Consider the following 17,258-nt stretch of genomic DNA (forward strand, 5'->3'; position numbering starts at 1 on the left):
AGGTCCCCGCGCTCCGGCCAGCGCCCCCACTCCAGCCGCCAGGGCGCGGGCGGCCTGTCGCGACAGCGGCGGGGCATTGTGGGGCTTGTAGTGCGGGTCTCGGTTGGGTGGGTGGGCGCGGCCGAGGCAGTTCGCAGCGGGGCCATCTTCGGCAGGCCGGCTGGCTCGGCCTGTGCAGCCGGTACCCGCGCCCCTCGCCTGGCCCGATGGCGCCGCGGCCGCTAAGCCCGTTGGTGCTGGCGCTGGGTGGCGCGGCGGCCGTGCTCGGTTCGATGATCTTCATCCTCTGGAAGACCTACTTCGGCCGCGGACGGGAGCGGCGCTGGGACGGCGAAGCCTGGTGGGGCACGGAGCCTGCCCGCCTTCCGGAGTGGGACGAATGGGACGTGAGTACCTGGAGGGGATCTGCGCCTCCGCGCGCGCAGCCGAGGGGTGTGACCGCCGCCCTGCGGGGCTGGAGCTTGACGCCGCAGGCCTCGCGCGGGTGGGCGCGCGTCGGGCGGCCGGGAGTCCCGGAACCGAGGAACGGGTGGGCGTTTGGGGGAGTGTGCGATGCTGCGCCGCCGTAGGCCTAGGGCTTCCTCCGGGCAGCCGGAGCCTGTCGGGCCCGCGCCGGGCCCAGCCGGCGCCCGCCCGGCGCCTGCGCAGTGCGCGCGGGCCGGGGGATGCCGGGAGAGACCCTCCGCCCCCTCACCCTGCCCGCGCGGTTCATTTGCGTGTTACCCCACTCGGTGGTTCCTTTCGCTGTGGGATGTGGAGATTGTCAGTCTGAGGAGGCTGACGCTCCGCGAGGGGTAGGAATTTGCCCGAGGTCACTCAGGAAAAACCTGAAGAACGGGTCTTGAGACTCAGGACTCCATAGGCCCCACCAGTCCCTTTGCTGCTAGTCCCTTTGCAGCAGAGCGGACCTGGCTGCCCCTTTAACGGCGGCAGGGCGGGGATGGGCGCTTTGGGCCTTCGGTCTTCTATGGGGAAGGGTCAGGCGGGAGGGTGCCAACCGCAGCCTGACCCGTACCCCACAGCCCGAGGACGAGGCGGACGAGGAGCCGGCGTTGGAGGAGTTGGAGCAGCGCGAGGTGCTGGTGCTGGGGCTGGATGGCTCTGGGAAGAGCACGTTCCTGCGTGTGCTGGCCGGGAAGCCACCGCTGGAAGGCCACATCCCCACCTGGGGCTTCAACTCCGTGCGGCTGCCCACCAAGAACTTCGAGGTGGACCTGCTGGAGAGTGAGCAGACCCTCCCCGCCCCCCCACACACACTCCCGCTGTCTCCCCATCATCTCAGCTGGACCCAAGCCGTGGCTATTTATCTAAGCAGGACACGCCCCTGTAGAAAGTCCTTCCCACGCCTCCCTGCGACACAGGATATAGTCCAACCTCTGTACTCTGTCCCTCACCCTTACTGCAGCCCACATGCCTAACACTGAGATACTAACAACTAAAGTTTCCAGTATGCCAAGCCCTTGACAGACATCACTTTAAAAACCCTCCCAACAACTCCATAAAACCGGAAACAGTTACCACCTTCATTATATGTGAAGAAAGGAGGCCCAGAAAAATATATTTTTTTAAATTTATCGAGGCCCAGTAAAATAATTTATCCAAGCGCACGCGGCTTGCCGGTCGGCTAATGCAGACTATCTGGCTCTGGGCTCTCGATGTTAAGCACCATTTACAGTGCTTGTTTCTGAAGGGTGCTTGCTGTTTTCTTTCTAATCTTCTGTGCTTTGCATGCACACTGTTCCCCCAGTCCGAAAGCCCTTCTTCCCTTGTTAAACTGCTGTTCATCCTTCAAGATTTAAGTCAAACATGATATCCCTCTGAAGCCTTCTCTGACCCCTGTAGGCTAGATTAAGAGCTCCTCCTGCTGCAGTGTTTGCCACATACCACCCTGTGTCCCTGACTAGGCATCTGGGGCACCGATAAATCCGATCCAGCTCTGGCCTCTGGGGCCCAGCCCCAGTCAGGTACCTGGGAGAGCTTGTTGAGTGAGTGATCAGAGAGGGTCTGAGCATCCTCCTGCCCTCAGTGTTAGGCCTCTTGGGATCCCAGGAGAGGATGGGAGAGAGGGTATTGAGAGCGCAGCAATACTTAACCACCTGTGTCCAGCCACAGGCTCAGTGAGGATAGACGGGTAGCCTTCCTGCCAGCCAAAGGACTCAGACCATAAAGACTAGGTGGGTTTAGTTAAGTCCTAAAGTGGTGGGATCGGACTCTGAGGACCTGGCTTTTGGCCTGAATGGGTCCAGTTCCTCTGGTCTCAGGGCCTTGCCTGCTAGCCTGCCCTGGCTACATCTTTTCTCCCTGGCTGTAGCAAATGTTGACATTCACCTGAGATTTAGTCCTTTCAACAAGCTTTCCCTGTCTCCAACTCTTGTGCCAGGGACACAAAAAATTCAAGTGGGGGTTCTGCACTTAAGGCCCACTCTGTCTGGCAGAGACAGTATCCCCCTCCCTTCACCTTGGAAGAAGGAGTTTGGTGTTTTCATGTTACCCAGGGGTCTGCCCTGTTAACATCCCAGGCTCAGTAAGGTCACCCAACCTGGATTCAAACCCAGATCTCCCATTCAAGTCCTGGGGCTTTCCCCTCCCACAGCACACACTTCACTGTGGTCTCCTACAGTGCCTGGCCTGCAGCCCAGCTGAGAGTGAGCACTTTGTGCATTTTTGATGACTTTTCCCTTCCCCACACCTCCTATATCCATTTTATTAGCTAGTTCTGTCAGCTTTATCCTCCAGTCGAGTCTGCGTCTGTTCACTTCTCCCCACCTCCATCTCTGCCTAATTGGTCCAAGCCATGGTCACCTGTCAGGACTACAACAGTCTCCTTGCTGGTCTTCCTGCTTTCACTTCTGTCCTCAATGTTGGCCATAGGTATCTTTCAGAAACCCGTATCAGATCATGTCATTCTTGCTTAAAATGCTTAAGGGGCTCCCCACAGACTCACTGTGGTTTTACAGGCCCTGTGTGGTCCAGCCCTGGGCAGCCTTGCTGGTCATGGCTTCCTCCTCTCCCCTTCTGGCGGCGCCTCAGCCTTCCGTTTCTCGAACACATGGATCTTGTTCTGCTTCTCTCTGCCTCATCTCATGACTAGCTCCTTCTCGTCATCCCAGACTCAGCTCACATGCTGCCTCCTTAGACCACCTTCCCAGACCAACCAGTCCAAAGCCACCAGCACATACAACCACCTCACCCCGCCCCTTTCACTTTTTCTGTTTTACTTCCTTCCTTTGTGGAATGTGTTTATGTGTTACCTGCTGTGTTGTTTCTGGTTACGGAGGGAGCTCCTTGAGAGCAGGGCCCCTGCCTGCCTTGCTCACCTCTGTATCTCCAGCACCCAGATCAGTGCTTGGCACCTAGTAAGCACTCAGTATATACTTGTTGAGTGCCTGCTATGTGCCAGGCATTGTGCTGAGGGCTTTGGGGGGATCCAGAGATAAATAGCTCTAACTCTCAAAGAGCTTAGAGCCCACAAGTGTCAGAAGTATAACCAGAAACACTAGGATGCAGGATGACCAGTGAGGACTTTGCAGAGGGACAGAGGGGAACAGGAATAACCCAGGTTGGGGGTGCTACTTGGGCAGCCACTTGGTGACACTATTGAGTATGGTGTTTCCAAGGAAAGAAAATGGGGCGACTAGACTGAACAAGAGAAGCCGAATGGAGAATGGCTGTGCACAGGCAGGGCAGGAAGTCCTGGCTGCTGACCACAGCTGCCACTGACCCAGGAGGAAGCTAGGATTTGGTAGTAGGCAAGGCAGCCCAGGAGAAAGAACCAGAGTACTATTTATTGAGCATATAGTATACACCAGTCCTGTGAAAGGTGCATTGCATGTGGTACCTTTGGGTTTTGCTGCAACCTGTTAGGTAAGTTCAGTGAGGAGGAGACTGAGGCTCGGAGGTAGCGACCTGCGCAGGGCGACCTAGCTGTCAGAGCTGGAGCTAAACCCAGGTCTGATTGGCTCTGGAACCTGTGGACTTTCCCTTGCTCCTGGCCAGTGGAGCCTTGGAAGGCAGGAAGTGGGGTGGGGTCAGGCTATATGTAGAGAGCCAGGGCCCAGGGAGGCTCTGAGCTGGCCCCTGGCCTCTCCTCAGTCGGTGGCAGCCAGAATCTGCGCTTCTACTGGAAGGAGTTTGTGAATGAAGTGGATGTGCTGGTGTTCATGGTGGACTCGGCTGACCGGCTGCGGTTGCCCTGGGCCCGACAGGAGCTGCACAAGCTACTGGACAAGGACCCTGACCTGCCTGTCGTCATCGTGGCCAACAAGCAGGTGAGGGCCATGGGAGGCTGGCTCAGGCCAGGCGGGCTTGATCCACAGATGCCTGGGCAGGGGCAGGGAGCACTGGAGAGGTATTTGGGCCCAGGCCCATGACCTGCAACGCTTAGCTGAGAAACTGTCCCCCACCTCTGCTACCTGTACTCTTTTCTCATTCCTAATCCTCATCCTCTCTCTGCCTTCCTCTTTGCCTGTCATTTGTCATCCTAGAGAAATGAGAAAAATTATTATTAAGTGTGCACTATTTCCCAGGTTTGGTTTCAAATAACATTTCATATTATGCTTCTGTTCACCCTACAAGATATGGGATACTCTTTCCATTTTACAGATGGGGAATCTGAAGCTCAGAGAAATTTTGTACACCTTGAAAATAGTAAAATTGGAATGTCTTAACTCCAAAACCTGCACCTTTTCCTCTCTTCTATGTCCATATGATTTCTGACTCTAGATCAGAGAGCTATAGCTAGGAAGTGATAAGAAGTTGAACAGATTAAATAATAAGAACTAACATTTATTGTGTGCTTATAGCATGCCGAGCACCTGATAATCGTGACCTCACTTCAGTCTTATAAAAACCCCACTATAGGCCTTGCTGTTAGCCCAAAGTTACAGCTGGTATGTGGCAAAGCCAGGAGTTGAGCTTAGATCTTCCTCAAAGTTCCTGCTCTTCACTCTACCTCTCCTGGCCCAGCAACTCTCGGCATCACACACTTAAGGTGCCATTCTCTGCCACAGTATAGAGTCCTGTCATATTTCATGTGGCCTGTGCCCATGGTCCTGATAGCTGTGGGGCATGTTTCCAGCCTGGCTTGGAGAGAGGCTGTCCATCTTTGACCTCAGGTTCCCTCTGCCTATCAGGAAATACTTGACAGTCATTTATAAATAGGGTAACCATATGTCCTGGTCTGCCTGTTGCTCTGGTATAACTATTAATACTACCTACTTTGAGTCTCTGAAGTACCCCAGTTTGACATGGGGAGGGGGAAAGGTAAGCTGGGACAAAGTGAGAGAGTAGCAGTGAAATATATACACTACCAAGTGTAAAATAGCTAGCTAGTGGGAAGCAGCTGCATAGCACAGGGAGATCAGCTTGGTGCTCGGTGCTTTGTGACCGCCTAGAGGGGTCAAATGTAAAATAGCTAGTGGGAAGCAGCTGCATAGCACAGGGAGATCAGTTCAGTGCTTTGTGTCCACCTAGAGGAGTGGGATAGGGAGGGTGAGAGGGAGACGCAAGAGGGAGGGGATATGGGGATATATGTATATGTATAGCTGAATCACTTTGTTATAAAGCAGAAACTAACACAACATTGTAAAACAATTAGACTCCAATAAAGACGTTAAAATAAATAATTAATTAATTAAAATAAAAAGAAGTACCCCAGTTTGGACAGTGAATCACATCATCATCTTGTATATAAACTATAATTTATAGTGATTTTGAACCTGAGGTCCCAGCACTCTTATGATTTGCTCCAAGAAGAATCATTTTAATCTTGGGCTAGGCTTGAAATTAAAATGTACCATCACCAGCCATGTTGTGTAGTGGCTTCTTTTTCTCGTCACTGGGTTTCTAGAAGTCTAGGGAAGGTAAGGCCCTTGTCTGGAAGTGACCCTACTGTAAGATCCCTCCACCATTAAGTTTAGGAAACTGAGCTAGGATTCCTATAAAGGTTATAAACTTGGTCATCAAGCCAACCTGAGTTTGAAACCTGGCTCTGCCACTTATCACTGTTTCATTGGCTAAATGACTTCACCTCCCTGAGCTTATTTCCTCATCAGTTAAGTGTGGACTGTGAGAATTAAGTAAGATTAAGTGCCTATCACAATGCCTGACTTAGAGGAAGTGCTCTTTCTTAGCACAGTGGCTGTGGGTAAGAATGACGGGGTGGAAAGAGATTGATACCAAGAAAGTCAGAGATGAGAAAGAGAGTTTAGACCAAGTGGCCGTGAGAGAACTTAGGCCCCAGTGTTCCCCCAGGGAGCCGAAGAACAGTTTATTTCATAGATGACAAGGGTGGGTTGTTGGGAAACACTGTCAGTCCCGTCTGACATCTCTGTTTCATCCCAGGACCTGAGCGAGGCCATGAGTATGGTGGAGCTGCAGCAGGAGCTGGGCCTTCAGGCTGTCGATAACCAGCGGGAAGTCTTCCTCTTGGCAGCCAGCATTGCCCCTGCAGGAGCTGGCTTTGAAAATCCTGGCACCGTGCACATCTGGAGACTGCTCCTGGAGCTTCTCTCCTAGGCTGGTACCCACCTGCTCACCAGCCAGCCCTGGGACCCCAGTTCTGTTCCTCCTGCTTCTTCATCCCCAGCCGGGGCCTGGGGCACAGGCTATGTGGCAGCACTTCCCTTCTCCCCTCCTCGACCTCTCAAGAGCAGGGCCTGGGCAAGGCCAGGAACCATATGGAAGCCTTGGTGAGCTAGCCATGAGGCTGAAGCAGGGAGATGGGTGAGGCTGAGGGTGGGAGAGAATGGTGTCTTGCCCATTCTGGGCTGGGAGTGAATCCCACTTTCACCAGGGAAGGCAGCCTCGTCCTCTGACCTGTACAGTGAGCTGCTCAGCAGGCTTAGTTCTCCCCGCCCTATAGGCCCCAGTGGTTGAGGACCATTGTAGGTGTCCGAAGTATGCCCAGTCTAGACCATTCCCTCCTGGTGACTTCACACCCCTCTAATGTGGGCAGGTTCTAGGCAGTACACTGTGAGCTCAGACCCCCACTCCTGCATTATCCTCCAAGCCCAGCTGGCTCATGGCCTTGTGTAATCCCTCCCTCTCTGGCCCCAGGGCCATCCTTTTTAAAGAGAAGTGATTTCTATGTTTTTTTTCTAACTTGGAGATGTATTTCCCAGCCATGAAGATAACAAGCTCAAGGACGAACCTAGAGATCCTAGCAAGGAGCTTTCTGAAACCTCCCTGCTTCCCCGAGGTTGAGGCCTGGCCCACCAGCCTCTTGACTACAGAGTAAGTGGTATTCACCCGCTAATCAGAAAAATTGAAAGCTTCCCCCAGCCCCCAACCCCACCAAAATCTGGAGACAGAAGCTGCTGCTCTTACACTAACTGTGCCAATGCCCATGTTTACATAAGTCTGGGGAAGGAAGGAGCCTGCCTGTGTCCCTGGGAAGAAGACTGTCAGCGGAGCGGGATGTTGCCCTCCAAACTGCATTTATTTATTTATTTATTTATAAAAGGAACAGGCCAAAGTTTAGGCTCTGTTTCTAGGTGCTGTTATTAAAACCCCAGATGATTGTCATGGAAAATTTGGATCTTTGAGGAAAATAACTGGAATCATGAATGACAGTGTGGTAAGCTACACGTGTCAGTGGAGACAGAGCTCGCACTCCCCTGACCCTCTGTGGCTGTAATTGATGTCATAATACTTCATGATGATCCATATGAACTTGAACTCTACCACTTGGCCCAGTAGTCAAAGGGACACAAACTCTGTGTAGGTAACATGACTCTGGGAGAGGCAATTTCATCATAGTTATCCAAATAAAAAATTAGAATTAGCAGACCAACCAACAGCATAGCCTTGGGTACATCACTCAGCCTTTCTAGACCTGTTGATTGCCCAGCTAAGGCAAAGTTGGACAGAATTTCTGCTGTCCTCTCCAGTACACATTCCACCATTCTCCTGTTTCCAGTGACCAGCCAGTTTAAGGACTGTCTCTGGATTGACACTTCTCTTTAGTGCAGACAAAAGGAGTCTTTTGTCTGTCAGGGGCCACTGAACTGTCACCTCCACAAATGGGCCTTTTTTTCAAGGAGATATCCAACTCAGTTTGCTTTTTAATTGAGAATAGAGATTATGTGCCTTTGTTTCATTTGACATTTACTCAGTGTGCTGCAGTTCCATGCTGTGGCCGGTGCAAAAGGGGCAGGCCAGGAAGGTGGGCTGTAGATGTCTCAGAATAGAATCACTTTCTTTGAAATTCTGATTAACTTTCTGCTTTAAGAAGTGATTTGACCGATTTTATTTTAAATATTTCGGGAATGACTTGGGTTTTAGAGTAGACTTTGAAGCTCTGCTGACACCTTTCATTTCGCCATTAGAAGGTTGAGAGACTTCTCTGTTCTATGAACTCCACCTCGTCCTCTAGTACTTAAAAGTTACCTTTGGAGCCAGCATTGTTGAGGGGGGCACCCTGTTCTACTAATTAAGATCTGCCTTTGGTCTAATAAGTAACACTATGTAGTACAGTTTTTAAAGTCCCCACTGTGGGGAGGTGAACTTGACTAGGGTTTAACTGTATGTACTTTAGCAACTTTCAAAGACCACTCTCAGAACTGACAGGTCCCAGTGGCACACCAGAAGACACCACTGAGGAGCACTGAAGGTCCAGGGTGCCACACCCTCGTACTTGCACAGAGTGTATAGACATTCTTTTGGCCTGTGGCTGTGCCTCACGTGTGGAGCTGCTGGCCTGTCCTGGCTGGGTGGCAAACAGTTCTCATCTGCTCCAGTTCCTACCAGGACCAGATTGGGCAAAGTGGGGGAAAGGCCTTTCTTAGGAACAGCTAACTGCCTGGCCTTGTGGTGCTCTTACCTAGTTGTTCCTGAATGTGACTTTGGTTCTGGAGCCCAGATGACTGCTTTAGGGAACCAGTCATTACCTGGAGCTGTCATCTCAAAGTGAGGTTCCTGACTAGTCTGGGTGATGCTGTGTTCCCCCTATTGCCCTGACTCTACCTGAGCTTGGGAATAGAGGGTGAATGGCTGGGCAGCTCTCATATTCTAATGAAGACAATACAGTGCCCACTTCACATGGGAAGGAAGTTTCTGCACCTACTTGGTTGAACCTGTGCCTGGATCACTTACCGTGGCTCTAGGGGCTTCTGTTATTAAGAGTTATTTAAATGAAACCATGGCTTCTGACCTGCTGCTTTGCCTCTGAAGAGAGGCCAGCCTGGCCCAGAGCTTGGACATGTAGATGGTCTAGGCAAGAGGGATCCTGAGGCTGCTGGGACCATCACCTTGGACTGGCCACCTATTCTAAGAAGCCTCCTCTGGCACTTCTTGGCGCCCAGAACTGCCCGTTGCAAGCTTGCGCTGACACATTGGTATCCAGCTGTAAGGACTGGGGAGGAGGTGAAGTTGGTCCATCCTGGCCCCCCGATCCTCCACAGAGAAATGCTAATGAAAACTCACAACTCTAGCCTATCTGTCTGAATGAAACCCCAGGTTCTCCAAAATAATGTTTCCACTTGCCTTTGGGAAAGAAACATTTTGTTCTTATGCTAGTTTAGTATCAACTGCCAGCATCTCGAACCAGCTGCCAAAACTTGCCTGTGGTGTCCATCGTCGTCCTCATCCTGCCCCAGACCTCAGACCTGGGCAGTCTGAGCAGTTTGCCTCTCATCTTTGCTGTGTGCGCCCACATCCTCTAAGTCCTTTCTAGTAACTGAAAAGGGGAACCTCCAAGTTTTCCTGCTGCCTCCAGGAGGTGGGCCTATTAAGGGACAAGGGGAAGACTGCCATCAAAGATCTGAAGTAAAGGAGCCTTGCTGTCCCAGCCCATGCCCTGTGAACACGGACCCACGAACTGCATAAAACGGAGTGCTGGTGGCTGTTTAAGGTATACAATAAACGCAAAAAATTTGGATATGGTTTCACATAAATTCTGATTTTGAGGAACGTGTGCTTGGTGCTTATAGTTCCAGTGAGGGGCAGCTATGGAGGGTGGTCCCAGAACACTTCCTGTGACAGAACGTGTCAAACAGCAAGTTCCAGTTCCCTGGCTCTTCAGTCCACATGGGGGTGGGGGGGGGGTTTAAGGAACATCAGCTTTGACCTAATTCAGTACTTTTGGGGAGGAACCCAAACCCTTTCTTGGGAGGAGTTCTAGCTGTCGGGGCCAGAGCTAGGCGTGGAAATGGGAGCGAGAACATCTTTTGAGTGCCTCCATGCCAGAGGTCAGAATGCAGGCGGCACCATTCCACAAACATTCCCCCAGTACCTGCCTTGGGCTGGGCTCTGGGATTCCCAGACAAGGTCCCTGCACTCAAGCCCAGTCTGGTAGAGAATGTCAGCCAGACTAAAAGGTAGTTATGACTGTGATAAGCACTGCTACAGGAAGTCTGGGGCATGGGAACTCCAGCCTGGGGGCAGAGGAAAGTGGTATGGAAGACTTCCTAAAGTTGGCACCTGAACTGGGTGAAGAAACAAGGTTAAGGGCCCAGCCTGGTCAAAGGCCTGAATTTGGAATGCTGTGAAGGGCAGAAGTTAGGAGGCCAAATCATGAAGGCCCCCAGGAGCTCTGCTGCAGACTCAAATCATAAAGGCTGTGCTTGAGGTGTTCACAATGGCCAGTCACTGCTGGAGTCTAGCAGGCCACATCTGATGGGGGGTGGTTTCTGCCTAGTTTCCAGCCTGCCTTAATGGTGTGGGACAGGTGGGCTGCCTTCAGGGTCCAAAGAGAAGGTCAGCAAGAGAAAGTCTAGGCTTAGTCATCGTGCAGACTTGACTTCAAACCCCACGTTAACGCCTCTCAAGCCTGTTTCCTTACCTGCAAGATGAGGATCCCACACAACCTTACAGGGTTTTATGTGAAATGTTCTATGTAAAAACATATGCCCTTCTTTTCAAGAGCAGTGAGGAGACAAATTTTACATGCTTTAAGGAGAAAGCTTAGAAACAGGTTTTCTGTATTATTAATAGCGGAGGATAACGTATCAAGACAAGAAAATGCCCAGCACCCACCCCACACTTTGTGATCCTGCTACATACCAGCCATGCCACCGAATTAGGCAGGCCTGGCCCCAGGGAATGGCCATGCAGTGTGTAGCCCAGTGCCTGGCACACAGCACAGTGGTATTCAGCAGTCCCCAGACGGTCTCAGCAGGTTTGGGGGCCTCAGACTCCCTTCAGGAAAGACAAGTAGCAAAGGCAGGTCTCTTGAAGACAGACCAGGAGGCAGCTATACAGCTCCTTACCCTCTGGCCCTTGAGCCACAGCTGGCCTCAGACCAGGGCCATGGAGAACTGGTCCACCAGCCCCGAGCCTGGGGTGAGGCAAGCACTGGAAGCCCCTCCCAAGCAGCCCAGGGTTCCCAGCAGGCTTCTGTAGAAGCGTTAGTGGAACTGCTATGCAGGAAACGAAGGCAGAGAGCAGTGGAACCAGAACAGGGGAGAAGAGGAGGGAGGCTGTGCCTAGAAAGGCATGTGAATATGGAGCAAAAAGGGCTGAATGGCCTATTAACCTTGGCTGAGTAGGTTTTTGCAGGGGCAGCCCCAGGGCTTGGCTGGGAGGGGCAGATACAAAACCATCAGAGAAGTAAAATACTGTATTTTATTGTACACAGACTGTATTCAAACAAACCACCCACTCTGAAAACAGCAGGTTCTGGCTTTTCCCAGAGACTCCAGAAGAACATAAATTGAAGCCTCTGGGAGACAGTGCCTTCCCCAATGGGAAGTGTGAGAGATATTTTGTGTGTGTGTGTGTATGTGTGCGCTGTAACCTTTTGATTCCATGGGGTTTGGCTAGCCTAATCTGTAGCCGCACACCTCTCCTTGCCTTAAACCCTGGCTCAGCTTCTCTGGTCCAGGAGGAAGCCTCAACCTGGGGCAGGTGTAAACCAGTCACTCAACCTCCATCTTATTCTTTTGCAACGAATCGACAAAGGCTTGCCACTCCGCTGGGTAAAAACGCTTATAGACGTTGATCTTATTCCGAATCTGTTTCGGGGTATCTTGATAGTAATTCTTCTCATCCCGGGCCATAGCCTAAGAAGGGAAAAGGGCCACTTGAAGAAGGCTGGACAGGCAAGGTTCAAATCCTAGCCCTGAGTTGGGCAAGCTACTTCCCATCCCTCAGGTTCAGATTCCTCACCTTAAAAGCCATAGTGTATGTGGGGAAATGCCCTCAGGGACTAGGCAGAAACCGGGACCAGCTGAGTAGCTCATTCTCCATCCATCGCCAACTGATCCCACCTGGGCACGGGGGTCCAATGTACCCAGATCTTTCCATTTTTAGAAGCCAAAAATAAGGACTTTTATTTGAAACCTCCGATAATTAAAATGGCAACTACAGTTAACCCTTGAACAACACAGATGTGAACTGCATGGGTCGACTTATACACAGATATTTTTCAGTAGTAAATACGACAGCACTACATGGTCCGTGGTTGGTTGAATCCCTAGATGCGAGGAACCACAGACTTGGAGGACCAACTATAAATATAGACAGATTAACTCTCAAGTTGTTCAAGGGTCACCTGTAGTTCAAGTTAATAAAAATACCATGCAAGCAAAACATATTAATGACTGTGATATGAACCACAGGCCACTCAGTCTACCTAATTATAAGCATTCTGTCAATGGCATCCATTTCTTAGGGTCTCTCTTTCCTCTGTTTCCACTCAGTCTCAGGAAACAGGCAATAGCCAAGCATGTCAGACCCTGAATGGTCCAGGGTACCTTCCCAAAGGGCCCCAAGTGGTTCCTCCTGCCAGGCCTAAGCTACTCACCTTATAGTCCTCCCCATGGTTCTCCACCATGTAGCAAACATAGTCAATGAGATCCCGAGATAGCGTATTTCCTTTCTTTTCTGGAAGGCTGGCTTCTGCCTCCAGGTCTGGATTGAGAGAAGCCGAGAGACAGGGAATGAGGCTTTGCTTCCTGCACAAGTTGAGCTGCTCAGTCAATCCCAAGCCACAAGAATTGCTACACCAACCATCAGATGAGCTTTTCCATCTGCAAATTCAGTGCTAGAAACTTCTTTTTAGCCCCTCAGGTCCCAGGCTCTGTCTATGGCACAAGCATCTATCAGTATAGCAATGAACTGAAAGGCAAGTCACCACTCTTTGGGCCTCAGATGGGTGAAAGAAAGGCACCAAACTAAAAATCTCTACTTAATGCCAGGTCCTGGGGACAGAGATGAAGATGCAGTGCCTGTCCACAGGACAGGGCTCCCTTCCAGCTCTAAAACTCTCTGAGAACCTCTTGAAGAGTTAATAACAATACGTGAAATGGAAAGGTGTGAATAAATGAGAACTCGAGCTGTAAGAACCAGGGCCTCAGGCACCTCTCTACTCCATGTGAGGGGAAAAGCCAAGCTCCAATAATGGCCTCACACCTAAAATAGCTAGGTAAATACTCCCCCATTCCTCATCTATGAAGGGAGAAAAATAGCTACCTCATGGAAATGAGGTAGTCAAATCTTGTCCGGGGTCAGGTGCTAAAATTGCTTATAGTCAAAATTAACTTGGTTGCCATGGGTTGCAGGGAGGGGAGCACAGGGCATTATTGTTTCATGAGTAAAGAGTTTCAGTCGTGCAAGATGAAAGTTCTGGAGTTCTGTTGCAAGACAATGTGAATATACTTAACACTAATGAGCTATACATTTTAAAACGATTAAGATGGTAAATTTTATGTGCTTTTTAACCACAATTAAATTTTGTTTTAATTAAAGAATTAAAAGTAAAACTTTTTAAGATTAGCTTTGACTACAGAGAGTACACACGATTTTGTATATACAGTCCTGTGCAGTCAGTAGCTCTTACAAGAATCATTAAAATAGACTACAGACGGGAACTCACAGAATTCTATATCAAATGCCTGGTCATTCAGATACTTTAAACTTTAGGAGAACTGTTAAAATTCACAGACAGGAAAGAGGAAGGATGGGTAGAATATTCTAGAGTATTCCTGCTTCCCTGCAGAATTTACCCTCTTCTGTTTTAATATTCAGTCTCTATAGCCTTAATATACATAAAATTGGATTTATCATTGGAAAGATTACATGGTGGAATCTTTAAAAAAAATCTGTTCATCCTTAATCTCATAAGAAGCTGAATGTATGCCTGAGACTTACCGTTTTCTCTTCTATCCTCTCAGGCACTAGTTACATCCTCCCTGAACATCTCTGACCTCCCTTCACACACTGGAGCTTATCCAGTAGACTGAAAATGTCTCAGCCGGGACACAGTCCTAACTCTGCAAGCTGAGCCCTAGAACAGCTCACTTTTTCCCTCTGAACCTCAGTTTCTCCATCTGTGAAGTGAGAACATCTGAGGGTCCTTTCCAGCTCTAACTAAGCAGGCTGGTGACCTAGAGGAATGTGGCCCACACCCACCATTAAGCACATAGGGCTTCCGCATGAGCTCCTTAGGCCCCTCCTCCACGTCCACTTCCAGGGCCTTTACCTGCAGAGAACACAGACCGTGAGACCAGGAGACACAGGAAAAGATCCTGGATGAGGGGAAATTCTAAAGGCTCCTGCCCGTCCCAACACAACTGCATTACCCACAAGGATCCCTCCACAAAGGCAAGAATAGATGACAGAAAGAACTAATGCCCTCCCTGGAAGCTTCGTGGTTCCCAAGAGGCTCAAGTAAGCAATTCATCTTTCTGTGCCTAACTATAAAATGGGCATGATACCGCTTGCCTGCCTCACTTAACTGTGCGGTTAGCAAATGAAACAATGCACGTGAAAGCACTTTATACTTTACAGTGATGTCAGACATCTTCTCTTATGCAGAGGAGCAAGCTGACGGTGCTGGCTATAGCTTCATAATTGTTCAAGAAACAGGAGCACCATTTTCTTCTGGCATGAAGGGATAAAAAGAAACATGCCTGAAGGCAATGGGACAAATCCAATCAGCAAGCCCATTCATTAGGTTGACTATTTATTGAGCACTAGTCACATCCTAAGCACCACAGGATTTAGTAGTGAATGGAACAGATTCTCGTCCCCAGGAGATTATGTTGGCAGAAAGAGGCACAGACAATAAGCAAATATACAAATATACCATCAAGTATTTACAACTGCCAATGAATTAAAATAAAAAGGAAAGAAGTTACTGAGTGAAAAGGGGTGCTATTTTTGAGAGCGGGTCCAGAAAAAGAATTATTCCGGAGAAATTAGCCCTGGGAAAAACTACCCCTAGGGAAGCCTCAGACCAAGGACGACTGAATAACTGAGGAAAGGTGTAAGGAACAGTAAGTAAAGATTCCAAACTCCTTATTAGAAAAGTTACGGGCAAAAAAAGATAAATTCTGGAAATATGGCTGAGATGACAAGGGACCCAAACAGTTTAATTTCAGAGGAAAAAAAGTAAGTGCAGAAGGAAAGGGGAAGTTCCAACCCAGGTCCAATGTGTGCTGGGGGAGGGAGTATGAAGGGACTCTCAACCACAGTCAGTACAGCCTGGCCGAGTTGGCTGTGGGGAAGTCGCAAACCCAGGAAGGGCGTGAGGGAGGTAATAATAGGATTAAGTTCTGAAACCCAGCTAAGTATGGCGGGAGTGGGGGGCGGCGGGAGCTGGAGGTGGAGGGCAAGGGCCGGGACCCTACCAAGTCACTACCTTTCTCTTAAGAAGGGGCACTGCCCTGTTGGGGTCCATAGCCAAACCCATATCGGCCAGGTTCTGCCGCACCGATTTGGTCTGGTCCCAGGCATGTCGGATGTGGGAGCTACGGGAAAAGAGAGGGCGATCGCGTAAGCATCATCTCGCCGGCTGTCCCGCCCGAGGCCCCCTGCCTCCTGAACCTTGGTCCCCTCACCATTCGATCCGCGGCGCTGCCTTCCGTCGAGCATTCCGGTTCAGACGCTTCCGGTTAACATTATAACCGAACTTCTGTCTCCGGGTCTTCCCCTTGGCTTTAGGCATCGCGCTGACCCCAGCGCGGGTAACTCAGACTCGGTGCCTCTCACTCCAAGTACCTCGTGTAGCGACTCCTTCCGGTTAGTGATCTCGTGGTTTCTCAGGCTTTGGGGAAATGTAGTCCACCACGCAGCGACAGCAGACTGATTACTACGACTCCCAGAGTGCCATGAGGGATTACACCTGCGTACAACACTGAGCAAAGTCCTTTTCCCCGCCCTCTTTGATGACCTCTCAGGAGGCGGGGTTTAGCGTCCGGATTTTCTCCTACTGCTGTAGCCTAAAACATGGCGACTCCTGGCCCCGTCACTCCGGAGGCACCCTTTGAATCATCGCAGTCCCCAGTCATTGAGGGCTTTATCCCCAGTGTATACAGCACTTCGGAAAGCTTCAAGGAAAAGTTTCTTCGCAAGACCCGCGAGAACCCAATGGTACCCATAGGTAAGCAAGCGGGCGCTAAAGGTACTGTAGACCAAGAAGACAGTGATGTAGAGGGGAATGAAATCGGGGAGGATCGGGGACGCCAGGGGGGACTGGAATGAGAGTGGACCAGAGATGTAGCGAAGGGGCCGGGCGGTAAGGGGCCGGGCGGTGATTGGAGCAGGAGCTGGACGTGATTGGGGCGCTGAGATGGGGCCGATTCTGATGCGGAGGACCCCCGCTTCGGCCAGCCCCTCCCACCTCAGCTCCACCCCATACCCCCGTCTCCTCAGCTGCTGTTTAGAGATTTTGACCCTGGGGGCGGGAGCCCAAAGCGGGGAGGGTGCTTCCCACCTGCTTTGTCACCTCTTCAGGCTGCCTGGGCACAGCGGCCGCCCTTACCTACGGCCTCTACTGCTTCCACCGGGGTCAGAGCCAGCGCTCCCAGCTCATGATGCGCACCCGAATCGCCGCCCAGGGCTTCACGGTCGTAGCCATCTTGATGGGTCTGGCTGCATCCACTATGAAATCTCGACCCTGAGTCGGTGGCCTGGCCTTGAAAGCTCCGCGGAGATCGTTCCCAGCTCCAGGAGCAACCACCGGTCCTGCCACTGGCATTATTCCCTCATCTCCCCTGACAAGCCCCTGTATCAGTGGAGTCAGAAGTGGCCAGTTGTGTAACCGACAGATTTTTTTCAGGAATCTCAGGTTCGGTTCAGTTTGAGTGTTGCATACTTCTAGTTGTGCTGCACCTTCTCCACTCCCTACTTAATAAACTCTGATCCACTTGTAGTTTGGTGAATTCATTCCCAGTCTCACCCCCATGCTTTTTGGTCTTTGGTTTTAGGAGAAAACAGACTAAAGACTGCAGGGGCTCTTAGAATTCCAATACTCTACTGATTCTCAAACTTTCCTGGTAACAATCACCCTGGGGTACTTATTAAAAGTAGAGAGTCTC

General features: G+C 50.7%; 3 protein-coding genes across 3 annotated transcripts; 2 read left to right on the forward strand and 1 right to left on the reverse strand.

Annotated features, from left to right (window-relative positions):
- The first annotated feature begins 206 nt into the window (after nt 1–206).
- Nucleotides 207–6,516, forward strand: ARL10 (ARF like GTPase 10). Its single transcript, XM_007463066.1, has 4 exons — nt 207–386; nt 1,023–1,224; nt 4,093–4,268; nt 6,343–6,516. The coding sequence occupies exons 1-4, from the start codon at nt 207–209 to the stop codon at nt 6,514–6,516; spliced, it is 732 nt and encodes a 243-aa protein (XP_007463128.1).
- Nucleotides 6,517–11,544: 5,028 nt separating this feature from the next.
- On the reverse strand, nt 11,545–15,947 carry NOP16 (NOP16 nucleolar protein). Its single transcript, XM_007463067.1, has 5 exons — nt 15,780–15,947; nt 15,581–15,689; nt 14,350–14,419; nt 12,743–12,849; nt 11,545–11,999 (listed from the first exon to the last, which is right to left on the reverse strand). The coding sequence occupies exons 1-5, from the start codon at nt 15,884–15,886 to the stop codon at nt 11,856–11,858; spliced, it is 537 nt and encodes a 178-aa protein (XP_007463129.1). The 5' UTR covers nt 15,887–15,947; the 3' UTR covers nt 11,545–11,855.
- A 220-nt stretch (nt 15,948–16,167) lies between these two features.
- On the forward strand, nt 16,168–16,841 carry HIGD2A (HIG1 hypoxia inducible domain family member 2A). The gene is made up of 2 exons (XM_007463068.1): nt 16,168–16,321; nt 16,675–16,841. Exons 1-2 carry the CDS (start codon nt 16,168–16,170, stop codon nt 16,839–16,841), a joined length of 321 nt encoding a protein of 106 aa, XP_007463130.1.
- Nucleotides 16,842–17,258: the final 417 nt, after the last annotated feature.

Source organism: Lipotes vexillifer, unplaced genomic scaffold (genome assembly GCF_000442215.2).
Source record: "Lipotes vexillifer unplaced genomic scaffold, Lipotes_vexillifer_v1.1 scaffold514, whole genome shotgun sequence".
NCBI classification, from domain to species: Eukaryota; Metazoa; Chordata; class Mammalia; order Artiodactyla; family Lipotidae; genus Lipotes; species Lipotes vexillifer.